The sequence below is a fragment of the Thermobia domestica genome, chromosome 14 (assembly GCF_964235325.1).
Source record: "Thermobia domestica chromosome 14, izTheDome1.hap1.1, whole genome shotgun sequence".
Lineage (NCBI taxonomy): Eukaryota > Metazoa > Arthropoda > Insecta > Zygentoma > Lepismatidae > Thermobia > Thermobia domestica.
This window is the reverse complement of record NC_137467.1, coordinates 135785027-135801975: the sequence shown is the minus strand read 5'-3', so window position 1 is coordinate 135801975 and position 16949 is coordinate 135785027. Positions and strand designations below refer to the sequence as shown.

General features: G+C 33.3%; 1 protein-coding gene across 1 annotated transcript in view; it reads right to left on the bottom strand.

Moving 5' to 3' along the window:
• Positions 1-416: 416 nt before the first annotated feature.
• Positions 417-16949, bottom strand: part of APC10 (anaphase-promoting complex subunit 10) — a 28604-nt gene continuing 12071 nt past the window's right edge. Inside the window, exons 3-4 of the mRNA XM_081738860.1 lie at positions 5462-5624; positions 417-1688 (exon numbers count right to left, since the gene is read on the bottom strand). Of these exons, the coding sequence (XP_081594986.1) occupies positions 1403-1688; positions 5462-5624 (449 nt within the window). The 3' untranslated portion in view covers positions 417-1402. The remainder of the gene's footprint in view (positions 1689-5461; positions 5625-16949) is intronic.

Genomic DNA, 16949 nt, shown 5'->3' with positions numbered 1-16949 from the left:
GTTTATTCAGTACTTATTCATGTCATTTCGTCTTAAGTCTTTGTCAATATTTTTAAAACCCAAGAAGTTGCATCGTATATATACAAAAAACCTAATGTTTCTATAGCATTAATGAGCAGACACAACGGTTTCTTCTCATACTTACAACCGATGCTAATTGGTGCTATCATGTGACAGATTTTTCTTAATGAACAGAGGTCATTGGATTTTGCTCGTGACTTCATTTGAGCTGGAAAGCTTTCATTAGAAAGATATATTTTGGTTGGTAATATCATGTGACAGTTCTTTGTTACTGAGTAGCGAGAATCATTAGACTTTGTTCGTAACACCTGAGTTGGTACAGTTTTTTTTAGAAAAGCTCCATTTGGGTATGTCAAGAACAAGATATAGAATAAAGCAGGATCTTAGGTAGTTAGTTAATAACTGGATAGATTCAGCAGTGTTAACAAAGAATACGATCTATTCGCGAAACTTACAGTTACGTAAATGCCATTTATTCAGTCTTTTTTTTTTTTTTTTTTTTAAATAATCGTAGTAACAAATATAATGAAATACAACGCGGGACATAAGTCACTTCAGATAGCAGATACTCAGTTCTTAATTGAGCCCAGTAGTGGTGAGTGAGTGATGTAAACAATACGTTATGGTGTGGTTCGTCATTACCAATACGCGGTTCGTGAATAATATATTGTAAGACTTAATTTAGTAATGGACCTTGTGACATTTCTAATTAAGTAATTTACACAGAATAGAAACTTATAAAAAGAATGAACTGTTTTTATTCTTCAAAGATGGTGGTTATATGATTACAATTACCACGATGTGATTGAGTTAGTTCTGCAGTGCTTTTTGTCTGAGGAAAAATGACATTTTTTTTCTGAAAAAAAAATAAAAATAAAAAAAATATGGATCTAGTGGATTCAAAGGAGCGTATTCTATTATAATAGGTGAATCGTTATACAACAACATGAATGGTGTAACATATTCTTCTGTGCTTAAAATACGTAATATGTGCATTGAAAGAGACGGAGGATAGTTTGAACAATTGATTTAGATAGTCTAATTGAATGCTGTGATACAACTTGTAAAAATTTCATAGTTGCGTAGTTGGTAAATAGTTCATTTCAATTTTTTAAAATTTTATTTTATTTATTTATTTATTTATTTATTTTGGTCTAGTGACTTATGGACTAACTTATGTTACATTTTCCACAAAGATACTCCTTATTCCCTACAATATACAACAAACAACTGTTCAGCAACAAAAATATTATTTTTACGCTGTTACAATTTTGGTCAACTCACACTTCTCATAAACATTTACCCCCATATAGTTTCTTGGTATCCATACACACGTACTAGTATATCACATTTTCGTCTTACACTCACGAATCAACACACTTTATCTAATACAACTATATTGCTTGCAATCAACGGTCACGAAATTTCCAAAATTCTCTATAGCAATAGCTCTATCTTCCATTGGAGAATGAATTTTTATTTGTCGCATATGCGTGTCACGTCCATTTTGATGATTGCTTATCACAGCTATCTGAATCATAAATGTTCGAATGGGTTTTTCGTGAATATCTTTGATTTGTATAAGAACCCATCCTGAAGGCTCTGTTAGATCCTGTACTTCTACTTCTTGCAGGTCATTGAAGTTTGTGCCAGCGCGAACAGATATTCTGTAAGAAAAATACAATTATTACAACACAGTTTAATCAACAATAATTACATTAATGTACCAGATCAAAGAACACAAACTAGTGAGATACAAATATAGTCACTGTTCAGTAGTGAAAACAAGTTCTTGGTTTTCAATCTATTGAGAAAGATTGATGGCGAAGAATCTTAAGCTCTGTACAGAAATATCTTTACACTAGTCCCCCCTCCCCAAGGCTTCGGCTCGCTGTATGCTTTAGTTTAAAATTGCGCTTAATTCAAATTTCTAACTGTTTACATTTAATGTCTGTATTCTTTATTTATCTATTTATTTATTGGTTACTAATTAACTTGTAGCTATACAAATATTACGATCCTTTTCCTAATAATAAAACAGCAAAACACATTGACGTTCAAGATCACCAATCTCCAGCTGCAATTAATGAACTATTTGAAATAAAATGGAAATTAGTGACAAACTACGTAGTACACAAACTGTATTGCACATGTAAACGGCACTACAGACATTCGGATTTAGGTTATGACATGTTCGATATGTCTGCCATCTCTGATGAAGATGTGGCGTAAACGAACAGCAAAATTCTGCATGACCCGCTGAAGTGTTGGAACATCGATGCTGTCGATGACCTCCTGAATGGCAGCTTTCAGCTCGGCAATGGTTTTGGGGTTATTGCTGTACACCTTGTCCTTAACATAGCCCCATAAAAATGAGTCACATGGGTTCAGATCCCGGGAACATGGCGGCCAAGCAAGTCCTCTTCCAGTGGCCTCTGGGTACCCCAGAGCCAGAATGCGGTCCCCAAAATACTCCTCCAGAATGTCAAACACTATCATGGTCCGAAGGGGTCGAGCTCCGTCTTGCATGAACCACATCTTGTCGAAATCAGGGTCACTTTGGATAATGGATATGAAATCATTTGCCAAAACCGTCACGTATCGTGCAGTAGTCACCGTACCGTCAAGGAATATCGCACCGATTATTCCATGGCTGGACATCGCACACTACACTGTTACCCATTCAGGGTGAAGAGACCTCTCCATTGCGAAATGCGGATTCTGTCTCCCCAAATGCGCCAATTTTGCATTTTCACTTGCAAATGGCCGACATCAATACGTTGCGTGCGCTTGCGCATACGAATTTCCATCATGCCCTGTGATCAGCCACGCAGTTTGGACGACATTACGCGAACCGTTCAGAAATTATGACGGTTTTATTTCATATAGTTCATTGATTGTCACCCTGTAATAACAATCCGCAAATTGCCTGCACTCTAGTGCCATCTATGGCGTCAGACAAATAGGCAACAACACACCTGTCAATTGCCTGCACTCTAGTGCCATCAATTGGTGTCAAACAGGTAGGCAGGAACACACATTGTGTGACTGTTAACTATTAAGAATCTGCGTTACTTACAGACTGAGACGTTTCCTTTCTATAATAAGAATTACTTTTCATAACATAGTTTATCCGAGGGAATTTTTTTAAAAAAATGTTTGAGTTAGGGTTCACCTTTTTATGTAAGAAACAACTGATATGGAGATATGGCTGAAAGACTGAAAGACCCTTTATAAGTGTTGTGCTGTTTTTCTCTTTTCTTTTTATTTTATCTTTACAATATAATATGCAAGTATGTAGAACATGTTTAAAAATATATACATATATAACGAATTGAATCGCATGTGCAATTTCTTTAGTGATTTTCTCGTTATTTTACATTACATATGTGCATAGTCCGTCTATTCTAGGTTTCTTTATATCATGTTCTTTACAGTGAAGTTACGTTGCTGAAGTCATTGCTTTAATATAACTCCAAATATTGTGGTTTATTGTAGTTGTTTGTGGTGAGGTGAGCTTGGTTATCACATTGATTTATTTTGCCACCCACAGTAATCATGGTCGAGTACAGACAGAGAGTCATCAATTCGACATTTTCACTGGGCAAAGACTCAATAGTTTGGTGTGATAAGTATGAACTGACGTTATCGTGATGAAGAATGATACGAGATTTGGGTTTGTTTTACAAAATTCATTGATGATCTCCGCAAATTATTGTATACCATCCAGCATTTACAGTTTTTCGATCTTCTAAAGCAATGGCTGCCACATGTCCGGTATTACCGAAGAAATAAGCAATCGTTTGCTTGGCAGTACTTCTCGAACAAACATCTTTTGTTGGTTGTGGCTTACCTTGAAGCACCCAAACTGTTTCAATAGACTGTTGTTTAACTTCGGGTTTTATGAATAGATTTAAGATCAATCTATTGCAACGATGTATTCCAAATATGACTTACTTTGGTGGATTTTTTGCGGACTTCTTTACATTAATTGACACGAGTCAGTTTTTGAACTTCGGTTAAGTAGTTTGGAATCGAACGGCTTGAAAGCTTTCGTACATTCAGATATTATACTATAAAATCGTATGTACTGTTTTCATATCAATGTTCCAAGGATGTCTAAATCTCACAGTATGTCACAAACCGATCTCTGTCAGTCATTTCACGCACATAAGTGGCAGCAACAGACGTAGATGGATGATCTTCACGAAATTAATCACTGAAATTAATTTCCTACTAGACTTAAGACTGCCTTCGTGATCTGTGCTCACAGTCTATCTTCGGCTCTTCAAGAGGGTTGGTCTGTACATAAATACCATGTGAAAAGTTACAATTGAACAATAACTGTTCATGTGTTCGGTTTTCGAGTTTATATTAACCTAGAAATACTTATCATTCACAGTTATACTGCACATATACAGTTAATAAGTATTATATTTATATTAAATATGTATAGTAGTATTAACTTTTATTGTTGATGTTATGCAGTAAGCGCTCGTAATAGAAATGACAGTTATAATCATTTATCTAATAGTTACTTATCCTTTCAATCTAAAATCAAATAGCTTGGATCAGTAGTATTAAACCTTTTCTTTTCGGTATATCACTAATGATAATTTTCCATTCACGTGCGGCATTAGATTTAAACTACTCTTAATTCAAATTATAAGCAAATATATCAAAAATAAATTGTAGTATTCATTACTTATTAATTAGACAATCCAGTTTTAATATAAATAGGAGAATCATGCTATAAATTCAATGGATCTCTTTAGGTTAGCAGGGAATAAATATTATATGCTCAAATGTTTCTTTCACTATATATATATATATATATTTACTGTTTGTACTTTAGTAATACTATCTCATTGATTGATTTTCACCGTTTAATGGGGAAGACGATTTGTTCCCATCATGAATCATGTAGCATTTTAACGTTTGATTTAAGTCCCAATTTACAGTGTTTAACACACGACCCAATGAAGTGGCAAGCTGCTATCCATTTGGGTTCTTTTGCTTACTTGTCTTATTTTACACAAAATATTTAATTATTTCTTTGTATCTATCCTCCTTTGCTTCTGAACTCTCCAACATACACTAATATACAATGAAACAAACACCTACACTATTTTTTCTTTCTTTACAAATTACTACCTCACCAGTATTTATCATAAGCCATAAAACTTGATGATGATGATTATTTTTGGTTTAGCGTCCCTTTCAGCAGCGAGGCTATATGAGACGTGGACCTACTGATTAACGTGGAATCCGAACCACATGAGCTCCCGCCGGGAATCGAACCCGGGTCTCCCACGCCAAAGGCGCGTACGCTAACCGCTTAGCCACGGAGGAGCTCAAGCCATAAAACTTGTCGTCTGTTCTATAATCATTAATACCTTGAAATAAACAACCAGTAGTCTATCGATATAAATAAATCTACCTGCTGGGAGTATAACTTTCATCCTGCTTATAATCTGTGTAGATGCAGATATCTTGCACTGTGGTTTTTCGTCTAAACTGGATGTTCACTAAATGAGGTAACTGGCCATCAGACTGCCAATACGTATCCACACAATCATCTCTTAGCTGGTCAACACCAAAACCTAGGGAAAAAAGGAAGATTATATTTTATTATTACAAAGGTTTAAATTTACAAGGTAGTGAAACAGTTTCCTTATGATTGTTCCCAAAAATAATTGTAACAAACAGGATGTTTTCTTAATGATTTTGCTCAGAAATTATTCTGTCTGATTAGAGTTTACTCTAAGAATAACAGGAATTCCAACTTGGATATACAAAAAGTAAATAAAAAATATCACTGGAATCAACAAGTTAAGGTTTACCACCACGTGGCACGTGGTTGACTCGACGCTTTAGTGCAAAAGTACAGTGGTGGTTGTGTGGCCTAGTAAGATACAAGCTGAATAGAGGGTCATCGCATTCCGCAACAGAAACTCTACAAAGGATTCCCCAAATGTATGGAAACAGCTGTAAGTCGTGCTACTGTCTTCAGGTAGTACCGATCGTTCGTTGCTGACTGGGAATCAGTTGACGATAACATGCATCCAGAGCGCTAATCAGAACCAGGAGATAAAAAATTGTAAAGTGCATCAGATTGTCCGTGAAAATTATTACTATACAATATTACAGATACCACGCAATATCTATGCAGAATTAACGCTATTGTAACAGAATCCGAACACGACCCATGCTCCTAAGAAAAAAATTCTCATACCTAAACAGGTGACCAGCGGAAGATGAGAATGGCCAATTGGGAAGACCTAATTAACAATACAGACAATGATATATATTAAAAAAAAAAAAAAAAAAAAAAAAAAAAAAAAAAAAAAAACTGAACTTAATCGTTACGAGAAACCGATCGAAGTACTTCCTCTATGATCCATAATTGAAGCGTTAATCTGCAGCCTGAAAGTTGTTCACATCCCTACGCTCAAGACAAAACCGTTAGGGCAGATCCAGTGAGAAAGCCGTATTGAACGTGTTTTCCAGAATGACGGAAATCACGCACAAGATGAACATTCTAAGTAAATCTATCTACGTAAAGCTTCCTCACATGTGAAAGAACAACGAGCTCCTTTTCTAACACTTGCAAATTGCTGTGTTCTTTTTTGGTTTGATCTGAGTTTTGCATTCCTTTCAGTAGCGAGGCTATACGAGACGTGGATCTACATGGAAGCTTATCATGGAATCCGAACTAAATGAGCTCTCATCGGGAATCGAGCTCGGGTATCCCGCGCCATCGCTGTATACTTGTAAAATGTCAGCTCGTGAAACACGGAACAACAGTTATGCCAAATCCTATATATTGTTATTATTTTACATAATTGCGTATAAAATGAAAACAAACTAATTATACAATAAGTGAAATTTTATGCAATATTTTTCACTCTGGACAAAATCTTTCGGTTCATACCACAAGATTATGACTCATAGACTAAATGAGACTAACAACAAATAGAAGAGTAGAAAGAACAAAGATAGGACAAGGAAAAATATACTGAACACCGAACGTTCGATTGACCTGGGATCGAACAGGGGTCCTTCGCATCAAAGGTGTGTTCTCTACTATTGGTCCACCACCATAATCCTTCTTTTCTGTATAAACGTTATATTAACAAACTCTTCTGCTATTTGGTTATAGAGTTTAATCAATAAATAAAGAGTTTACAAATAAGAATGTAATAGTTTTGAAATAGTGCTCTAGCAACACACACACGTTGGTAAGATTAAACTGTGGCAGCTGTGTGAAGTAGTCTGTGGCAAATTAGCATACACAATTCAATAACGCACAGAAATTATTCGAATGTGCCATATTACTTTGGATGGATGTATTCTGTCAATGGAAAAAATGGTGATGTGAGCTGGTGATGTCCACATCATGTGATTTCTTCCCTAACCTAACCTTGGGCTATTTTCTATGAGGTTATTTGAAATCTTAGGTCAAAGAAAATAAGTCACAAACAATGCATGAACTCAGAGGGAACATGAACAGACCGTTTTAAATTTTTTGGGCAATGTGTTGGCAAAAATACTGCAAAATTTGACCTTCAGAATTTATTACACCTACCGAAGCAAAGGACGACAATTGAGCGATATTGTTTTCAAAACATAATTCCATTTATTGCTTTTTACAATAAAAAAAATATTCTCTACAATAATATAATAATAATAATGACAAAGCTTGAATAAAAAACAAAACATTTGGATTTCTTTTTTTAAAGAACAAATCTTCATGAAAGCCAAAATAATTTATAATAGATTACCGTTCAAACTTATGCCGTGTAAGCCTAATGAGGCAGTGAAGGTGTCCAGTCATACTAGCGAGAATCTTAATTCCAAAAGAGATAGAATGACTCAATATTGTTAAATAAAGATTTATGAAAAATAAAAAGTGTAAATAATAATAATAATAATAAATAAAATTCCAATCCGATTCTCATTACCATGACCATACCCATATCACTTATATCTAACCTAAAATCACACATTAACAATATTTCAGATTAAACATCAAGTTTTTTAACCAACCTAGAATCGGTATTATTATCACCATAGGTGCTGACGCTATTGAGAAAACTGATAAATATTATCAACATAATGACTTTGCTTGTGCCTAATATGCAGGGATGTAAAATGATTGCACAGTATTTGTTGCTTCTACCTACTATCCGAAGCAGGTAGGAAACCATAAACTCCTTCTATCTCCACCAACCTAAAACTTAGGATTTATATTGAATGACATGCGAAAGGTGATATAATTAAAACTTGAGAATGTTTATCTTTAGATAACTCATTTATTCAATTATCGTTTATAGTAGAGTTTTAGTAGGATGTTTGTCTGTGTTATATTAAGTAAAATAGTTAACTCGCATTTCAAAGAACTATCTGTGAATTGGTCAAAGATTGAATATCAGAGATGTTATTATAGCATACCTTGATGAACGAGGTTCGAACTTCAGGCTTCGAAGTTCGTCTTCCAATTCCTCACAGTGGATGGATGTCCACTGGAACGTAGTTAGCTGCTGATCTCAATAATGGCTCTATTGAGAATACTAATCCTAACAACTGATCCTCCAAGACTGATCCTAACAACTGACCCCCAATTCCATCAAACATTAGGTTTTTATCATCGTGTTCGTGATGACGAACTTTGTTGTTCTTGATTGCATATTCTGACGTTTTTCCATCTCTGAGCCGAAATTGTGCTTATTCACAATTTCTGCATTTTCTTTCATTGACCAAATTCTCCAGACAGCTTATGTCTGCGAAATTCTCACTTTTACCTAATTTTAGTTATGTGTCTGTGTTTACAAAATTTCTACAACGTTTGACATTTATTTGTTTCGTATTTGTTTTTGTTATTCTTATGACACTGCAGACTCGTGTCTACTTCTTGAAGAAACAACAAGCATCAGCAATGCATAATGATGATATAACATGTCTGCAGCCTAATTACAGCAATTTAGAATAATAAACAAAACATTTTAATATTTCTCTCTGAAACCAATTAATGATATTCATAAATTTTAAATCTTAACATTTTTTATAATTTTGGAGTGTCGTGACACGCATACCGTGACACGCCCCCACTTTAAACTGAGGCATCTCCGATGCCGACTAGATCTTTGAAAAAGATCGGCTTTCGGAGAACTCACTGTATATGAAATTTCAAAATTATTAATCAATGTGAAAATTTACAAAATAATTCTTTTTAAATCGAAAGCCAAAATTATTGTCGAAAAATAAACAAAAATTAATGATTATTAATTTTCACGAATTTTCCTTTTTCCTGTTTTTTTTTTTCAAAAGTTCATTCAGTTCTTTTCTACTTATAAATCACATCTGTTTGATAACAGTATACTGCATGTATCTGCCATCTGTTGTCAACACTCAACACTACTTGAACTTTGTTTGTCATTAACACAATAATGAATGTTTCCAACCTAAGTCCTTTCTTAGGGAAATTGAAACTGATCTATTAATATTCACTTTATATACACACACACACTATAGTATATCTTTATACACTTTCACTATGGTTTTCCATTTAAATTCACCAAAACACTAAATCACTAACATAAACAGCATTATAGTTTCAGCAAACTTGACCCAAATTGATCAACATAGTTGGCAACTCAATGTCAACCTCGCGTCAACGCTTTTATGCAAAAATGTTGAACTCAGCAAAACTTCATCTCTCTCCTCCTCTTTCTGTAACTTCCGTTCAACCTTGACCAGATTATATATCCACTCTACGTGTAAAGCGTCCTTCCGATACATAACGGTCTACGTGCACTCACTCTTACAGTTCTATTGTATGATACAATATCACCTCGATATCGTAATCAACCAATTCACAATCCAAATGCGAAAATGTGACTCGGAATATATTACTTTTTTTTTTTTTTTTTAAATGAAGCGTGCAAAATACGTGATGCGTGATTTCGTGTGTGACCGTATTATATATATTATTTTTTTTTCACATCCTTTATTGTGCTATAGATCATCTCTACTTTTAATGGTAAGTACTCTACTTTTCTATTATTTACTTTATTAAATTTAAACATTATTTAAAATACTATACATGTTTCATTTACAAATATTTTAATTCCTATTATTATTATGCTTCCCGTAACCGATTTTCTCTAATTATTCTTATTATTAAATCACTTATTTATCACAATTCACTGTACACAAAACGTATTTACAGATTCGGGAAATTTATACTGAAGCAGATTCATATTTCCATGAATCTGGGATTAGGCTTTGGTTGTTTCCTTGCGGCCTTCCTCGCAAGACATCTTATAAATCCATTTTGTATACAGTTACTTTACTTTATTTAATTAACTTTTATTACTCCTATTTATTTATTTATTAAAAAAAAATTATTTAATTTAAATCTCCATTCTTCTCCATACTCAAAAATATTATTATTTATTTAATTATTTAAATCTGTCAAAATCGGGTAAAAATCAATTACAATCGATATATCTTGATGTTATTTTGATAATAAATAGTACCTCTATTGTACTTCATAATTGTCTATTCCTAGTTTTTAACTTAAACGTCTTTAGTTACTGGCCTTGTAACCCAAAAACTATCTAAGCCATTGTCACATTCAGGTTTAATCAATAATAATAATAATTAATCAATAATATAATAATAATTAATAATATAATATAATACTCTTAATAATATAATAATAATCTTAATAATAACGTAATGTTAACTAGCGCTAAATACTTCATTAATTAAATCATTTCTTGCCAAATGGCCTAAGCGTTGAAACGATATCTCCGATCAGTTTAATAAACATGATACTTTAACTCGTCTCTTAATGTTCTATATCTATTAGGGTTTCTTAACTGACTGCATATAGCATGTTCTATATCTATTAGGGTTTCTTAACTGACTGCATATAGCAAAGTCCTATTTCCCCTAAAAATCTCTTTTAGTAAGCTTCTTATAGCTATCTCTAGAGCTCTATATCTTAACTAGTATTTATATCTTCAGTGCTTACTCATTTATTTATTTAGCTAGCTTCTTTTTTTTTCCATTAACATTACTGTACTATAATAATCATAATTTTGATAATATAATAATCTTAATAATAATTAATAATAATAATTAATAATAGTCAATTCCAGTCATAATAAAATATTTCAAGATTAATTAAAATCTTGCCTTGTCAAATCCATAATATATTGTCTATTAATCCATTTGCTATTAACTTAGCTATCTATTTCTCTATTATCTTTAACTATTTTCCTTCTCTCTTTTTCTCTTTCCAGATCTTTCCATCTCATTTTCTCATTCCTTATTTAAATGCAAGTAATAAGTCTATTTTTGTACCTTTCCCTATCCTAGGAACTTAACTACTCTAACTTAATTGCTAGATAGCAAGTCTATTTTCTATTCCTAATTTTCCTTAACACTTAAATTATTCCTATGCCTACAATCCAATTAAAAAAAATTCAAAATTTTGATCTTTCTAGTATTCGACTAAATAGGTAAGATTCACTAAAAAAAAAAAAATTCACTGCTTTGCGAAACGACAAGTGGGTATCTAATTCCTCTCTGTACCGCCTTAATGTCGCCGAAGACTTATGTGTTCCTACAAATTTTCGTGAGAGGTTTGGCGCACTCCCAGTTCAACGTCACGAAAATGTGATTTCTAACCTACCTAGGTTTTCCTATCAAGAATGTCCTAATTACGTTGAGTATATTTCCTATATTTTAAACTTAATCACTACATATTTAAATTTCATCGATCATTTTTTTTTTTCATTCTTTCTTGCCTTTTCTCCTTATATTTACTAATATTTACTAATATGTTCTTATTATTCTTTTTCTTCCAGACAGCTACTTAAAAATTATCCTTCATGATCTATTTATTTAATCCTATTTATTAACTTTAAAATCCTTATTACTTTAATTATTTACTATGTCTTAAAGACATTTCTGTTTATTTACTTTTACTTTAACTTCTAGTGTTTACTATTTTAAATTCATTTTTATTTTACTTATTTAAATCTTACTCAAAATATTAACAATTTACAAATCCTACACCCTGAATAATTATTATAATAAATCTTAATAACTAACCTATTCCTAAAACTACTTCTAACTATAATCTTAATTAACTAATTGTGTCTATATATAACCAAATCCTATAATATAAACTTACAACTACAACTAATACTAATATTATATACATTCTAAAGAGTTTGTCTATCCTCTATTTACATGTCTAAGTATGAATACTTATCATAGCATCCAAGCATGTCGCTGGATGAATAACAATGATGACAGCACTGTTGTCTTGATAACGACATTTCTACAAATATTAAGGTTAATCTTAGCACCCAGTAAGGGCGGGTGGTGCGGGTTAATTCACCCTTATGGCCTCTAGCCATGCTTATAGCCTAGTGACTATGCTATGTTCCTTAATATTGTAACGGAAATTTAGCCTTAACATAATCAACCTAACGCATGTTATTTCTACTAATTACTCTTGGCTTGCGACAGGTAATTACTATTACTGGAATCGAACTCCTGAGCATCTCCACCATATCAACATAATGACTTTGCTTGTGCCTAATATGCAGGGATGTAAAATGATTGCACAGTATTTGTTGCTTCTACCTACTATCCGAAGCAGGTAGGAAACCATAAACTCCTTCTATCTCCACCAACCTAAAACTTAGGATTTATATTGAATGACATGCAAAAGGTGATATAATTAAAACTTGAGAATGTTTATCTTTAGATAACTCATTTATTTAATTATCGTTTATAGTAGAGTTTTAGTAGGATGTTTGTCTGTGTTATATTAAGTAAAATAGTTAACTCGCATTTCAAAGAACTATCTGTGAATTGGTCAAAGATTGAATATCAGAGATGTTATTATAGCATACCTTGATGAACGAGGTTCGAACTTCAGGCTTCGAAGTTCGTCTTCCAATTCCTCACAGTGGATGGATGTCCACTGGAACGCAGTTAGCTGCTGATCTCAATAATGGCTCTATTGAGAATACTAATCCTAACAACTGATCCTCCAAGACTGATCCTAACAACTGACCCCCAATTCCATCAAACATTAGGTTTTTATCATCGTGTTCGTGATGACGAACTTTGTTGTTCTTGATTGCATATTCTGACGTTTTTCCATCTCTGAGCCGAAATTGTGCTTATTCACAATTTCTGCATTTTCTTTCATTGACCAAATTCTCCAGACAGCTTATGTCTGCGAAATTCTCACTTTTACCTAATTTTAGTTATGTGTCTGTGTTTACAAAATTTCTACAACGTTTGACATTTATTTGTTTCGTATTTGTTTTTGTTATTCTTATGACACTGCAGACTCGTGTCTACTTCTTGAAGAAACAACAAGCATCAGCAATGCATAATGATGATATAACATGTCTGCAACCTAATTACAGCAATTTAGAATAATAAACAAAACATTTTAATATTTCTCTCTGAAACCAATTAATGATATTCATAAATTTTAAATCTTAACATTTTTTATAATTTTGGAGTGTCGTGACACGCATACCGTGACAATATGTAAACCGCTGAGAGTTTTTCTTCAAAGGTTTATTTTTCAAGAGGTGATAACATAACAACAAAATAAAATAAACTAATCTTGAATAAATAAGACAATCGTGATAATCATCTGAGGAAACATGCAATGTTTTGTACATGGAACTGCCTGTAAAAGCCTGTCAAATTTACACAGGCATTATACAGGCGCCTGTTTCGGCGAAAACACATGTAAAGAAAATATTACAGACACTTTGTCTTCAGGTGATATGCATGTCGAAAAAGTACTAAACTTCTGTTGGAAATTTTGCACCGCAAATGAGCGTTGTACAGAGCCTGTACATCAAAATGAGAACATGCAATATACACGTAGTCAGTCACATGCAAGTAAATGGAGAGAATATGTGCATGTAAAGTACCTTGAATGGATTGTTGATAACATTCGCAATACAGTAAGAATGAAAAGGGTCCATGACATTTGGTCGCGGCCGTTTGGGCAAAATATCTTTTATCCAAATAGGTTAACCTACCTACATATGTTATAATAAATTCCATAACTAGAGTCCGGATGTTTAGACACTAAAAGATGAAAATGGGCACTAGAAATTTCGAAAAACTTCCACAAATAATTTTGCAGAAGCTATAAATAATATCTTGAACACAATAAAGTTTCTGCACATCATACACAACTTGGCTCTACCAGTTGAAAAGAAATGGGAAGAAACTGCAGCAAACTATTGACTATCTGGTCTCGATACTTTGCGGCTTAGTTTTAAAAGAATATTTTCTTTTAATAAAATAGGATATATATAATAAGGACATGTAATTTGAGCAAAAGGACGTACGTTTTTCGTTAATATTTAGTTATTTTAAAGATGAGACTATATATTCATACTGCACTGTGCACTTATTTTTTGTCAGACATTATTAAATTTTACTTAAAATGTGTACAATACTGAACATATTTTCATTTTCTATAATAAATTATGAAAATGCGTGGTACAAAACATAAGAAACGAATAAGAACTGTTCTTGGAATTAAAAATGGTATTTTTAATGATATGGGTGATTCAGGAAGTATTTATTGAATGCTTTTTTGTTATTTAATCTGCCCATTAGGCCGGATAGTTGATACTTTATTGTATTAATGAAAAGTTATTTCAGATTTCATAAAAATAGGCACTTATAGGCACTAGCTATACATTGAAATAGGAATAGGTCAAATAAAATTTACTGTAGGCAGCCTGTGACACCCCAAAACAAATTTCTATCCTTTATAATATATCTAACGTAAAGGAATGATACGATTGGGCAGCATCAAAAGAACAGAATTATCTCCAATAAGGACATGGAATCTATGTGACAATATGACAGAATTCTTAATGACCAGTCAAGAACGAACAACCACGCCGACGTAGCTAATCGTGGACTGCTTTGCGCCCAAACGTCCTGCTCCGAATGAAGAGTACAAGCAAGGTGCCTCTTTATTAACATGTAATATACATGTGTGACATTCGCATTACATGTAAATACCATGTATTAGCGTATAGCATGGAAAACGCATGATGTAGAATATGTTATTTTACATTTATCATTTTCGTGTACATGCGAAGTGTGTAACTTCCCTACGTGCAGTGTACAGGCAATGTACAGGTGAACGGGAACATGCAATGATCGTGATTGCCAATAAATGGATTAAACAGATACGTGTGGTGAACAAGGTGGATTGGAGCTAAACATTCACGTTATAGGCATAGGAGACATGCAATATTCAGGCACAAGTCTCCAATTCAACATTCTCTATGCAAGGTCCAGACACATGTATAAAACATGGGATTACAACTGAATACACTGCCTGTACAGGGTGTCTACTAAAATTCCAAAATGAAATTTCGTGACTTTTTCGTGACCTTTTCTTTGCCAAATCATAAAATTTTCTAACATTTTGAAGAGTAAATTTGGGTGCGAATTAGGCCGAATTTTCATCCATGCGATAGAAACGTACTTTGCTTGCGATTTGGTAGCGTCTAAACCCGACCATAGACATTTATGGTGGTGAATTTTGACGTTTTATAGAACAAAATTTTCCAATCTGTACTTACATTTGTACAGTTAAAAAAAAATCGTGACCCAAAAGCTAAATTTCGTGACATTTGTGACCGATAGACACCCTGCTCTATTATCTCCGTATACATGCGAAGTGTGAACCCAGGCAATGTGCAGGTAAACGGAAAATGCAATGATCATGATTGCCAATAAATGGGTTAAACAGGTGCATGCAATGAACAAGATTGATTGGAGTGAATCATTAATGTTACAGGTATAGGAAACATGTAATATTCAGGAACCAAGTCTCCAGTTTGTCATGCACATATGCAAGGTTCTGACACATGTATAGTACTTAATGCGATGTACTTTATGTGTATATTCCGCTAACACGCCCACTAATTCGCTAACACCTGTATTTCACATGTCAACTACATTTTTATCAAATGAAAAGCAGCTGTCGTCAGATCCTCATGGGGTAACGTATATGTCAACTACATGGAATATGCCAGTTACGTACATGTCTTTCCACGCTCTACATGTTGTTTACACGTATTTTTCACGTTGCAATGTTGCAACCCTATCAACATGAAAACTACCTGTTTCCGTGAAATGAACATGCAATAATCATGAAAAAAGTTGGGCCTGAAATGATCTATCCTCACCGGTGAGTAACTCTATTAATGATTGGCACAAAGGAGTCTATATAGAACTAGTTACATTACGTTCTGGTGAAATTGTTCAATAGATTTTTTTTAATACTTCAAATCACAAGCCTTCGTGGTTCAAAACATTTAGTATTCTCATCGACAGTTAGGCACACGATCTCGTCCATCGTTATTTCAACATTTAACCGAAAAGGAAAAAACTTTATAACGTTGAAAGGAAAGAATATATAATTTAGTAGTTTTCTTGCTCACCAACTTAGTCCACACACTAACTGATAAATTAATTCAGTCACCAATTAAAATTAAAATTAATGATATACTTGTCCAACAGAAAGCCAAATAATTCTACTGTGAGCCGAAAGTTTATTCAAGATCCAAATGCAACTAAGTTTATGGCATCGTCAAATAAAGAAAACTGAAATTAGAACACTTTTCATCTCAATTTCCAAATACCGTAGATCGAAGAAATTCAATTAAATATGACTGTATACTGTATAAACTGTTACTAACACTTCATCCAATAATCCAACCAAATGCAACGAAAAGGTTAATGGTTCTGTTAAACTTTACAAATTATTCCGAATCAAGATTGATGAAAATTTTCCAGGATTATAGACAATTGCAAAAGAAAAAAAGAGAAATAATCAA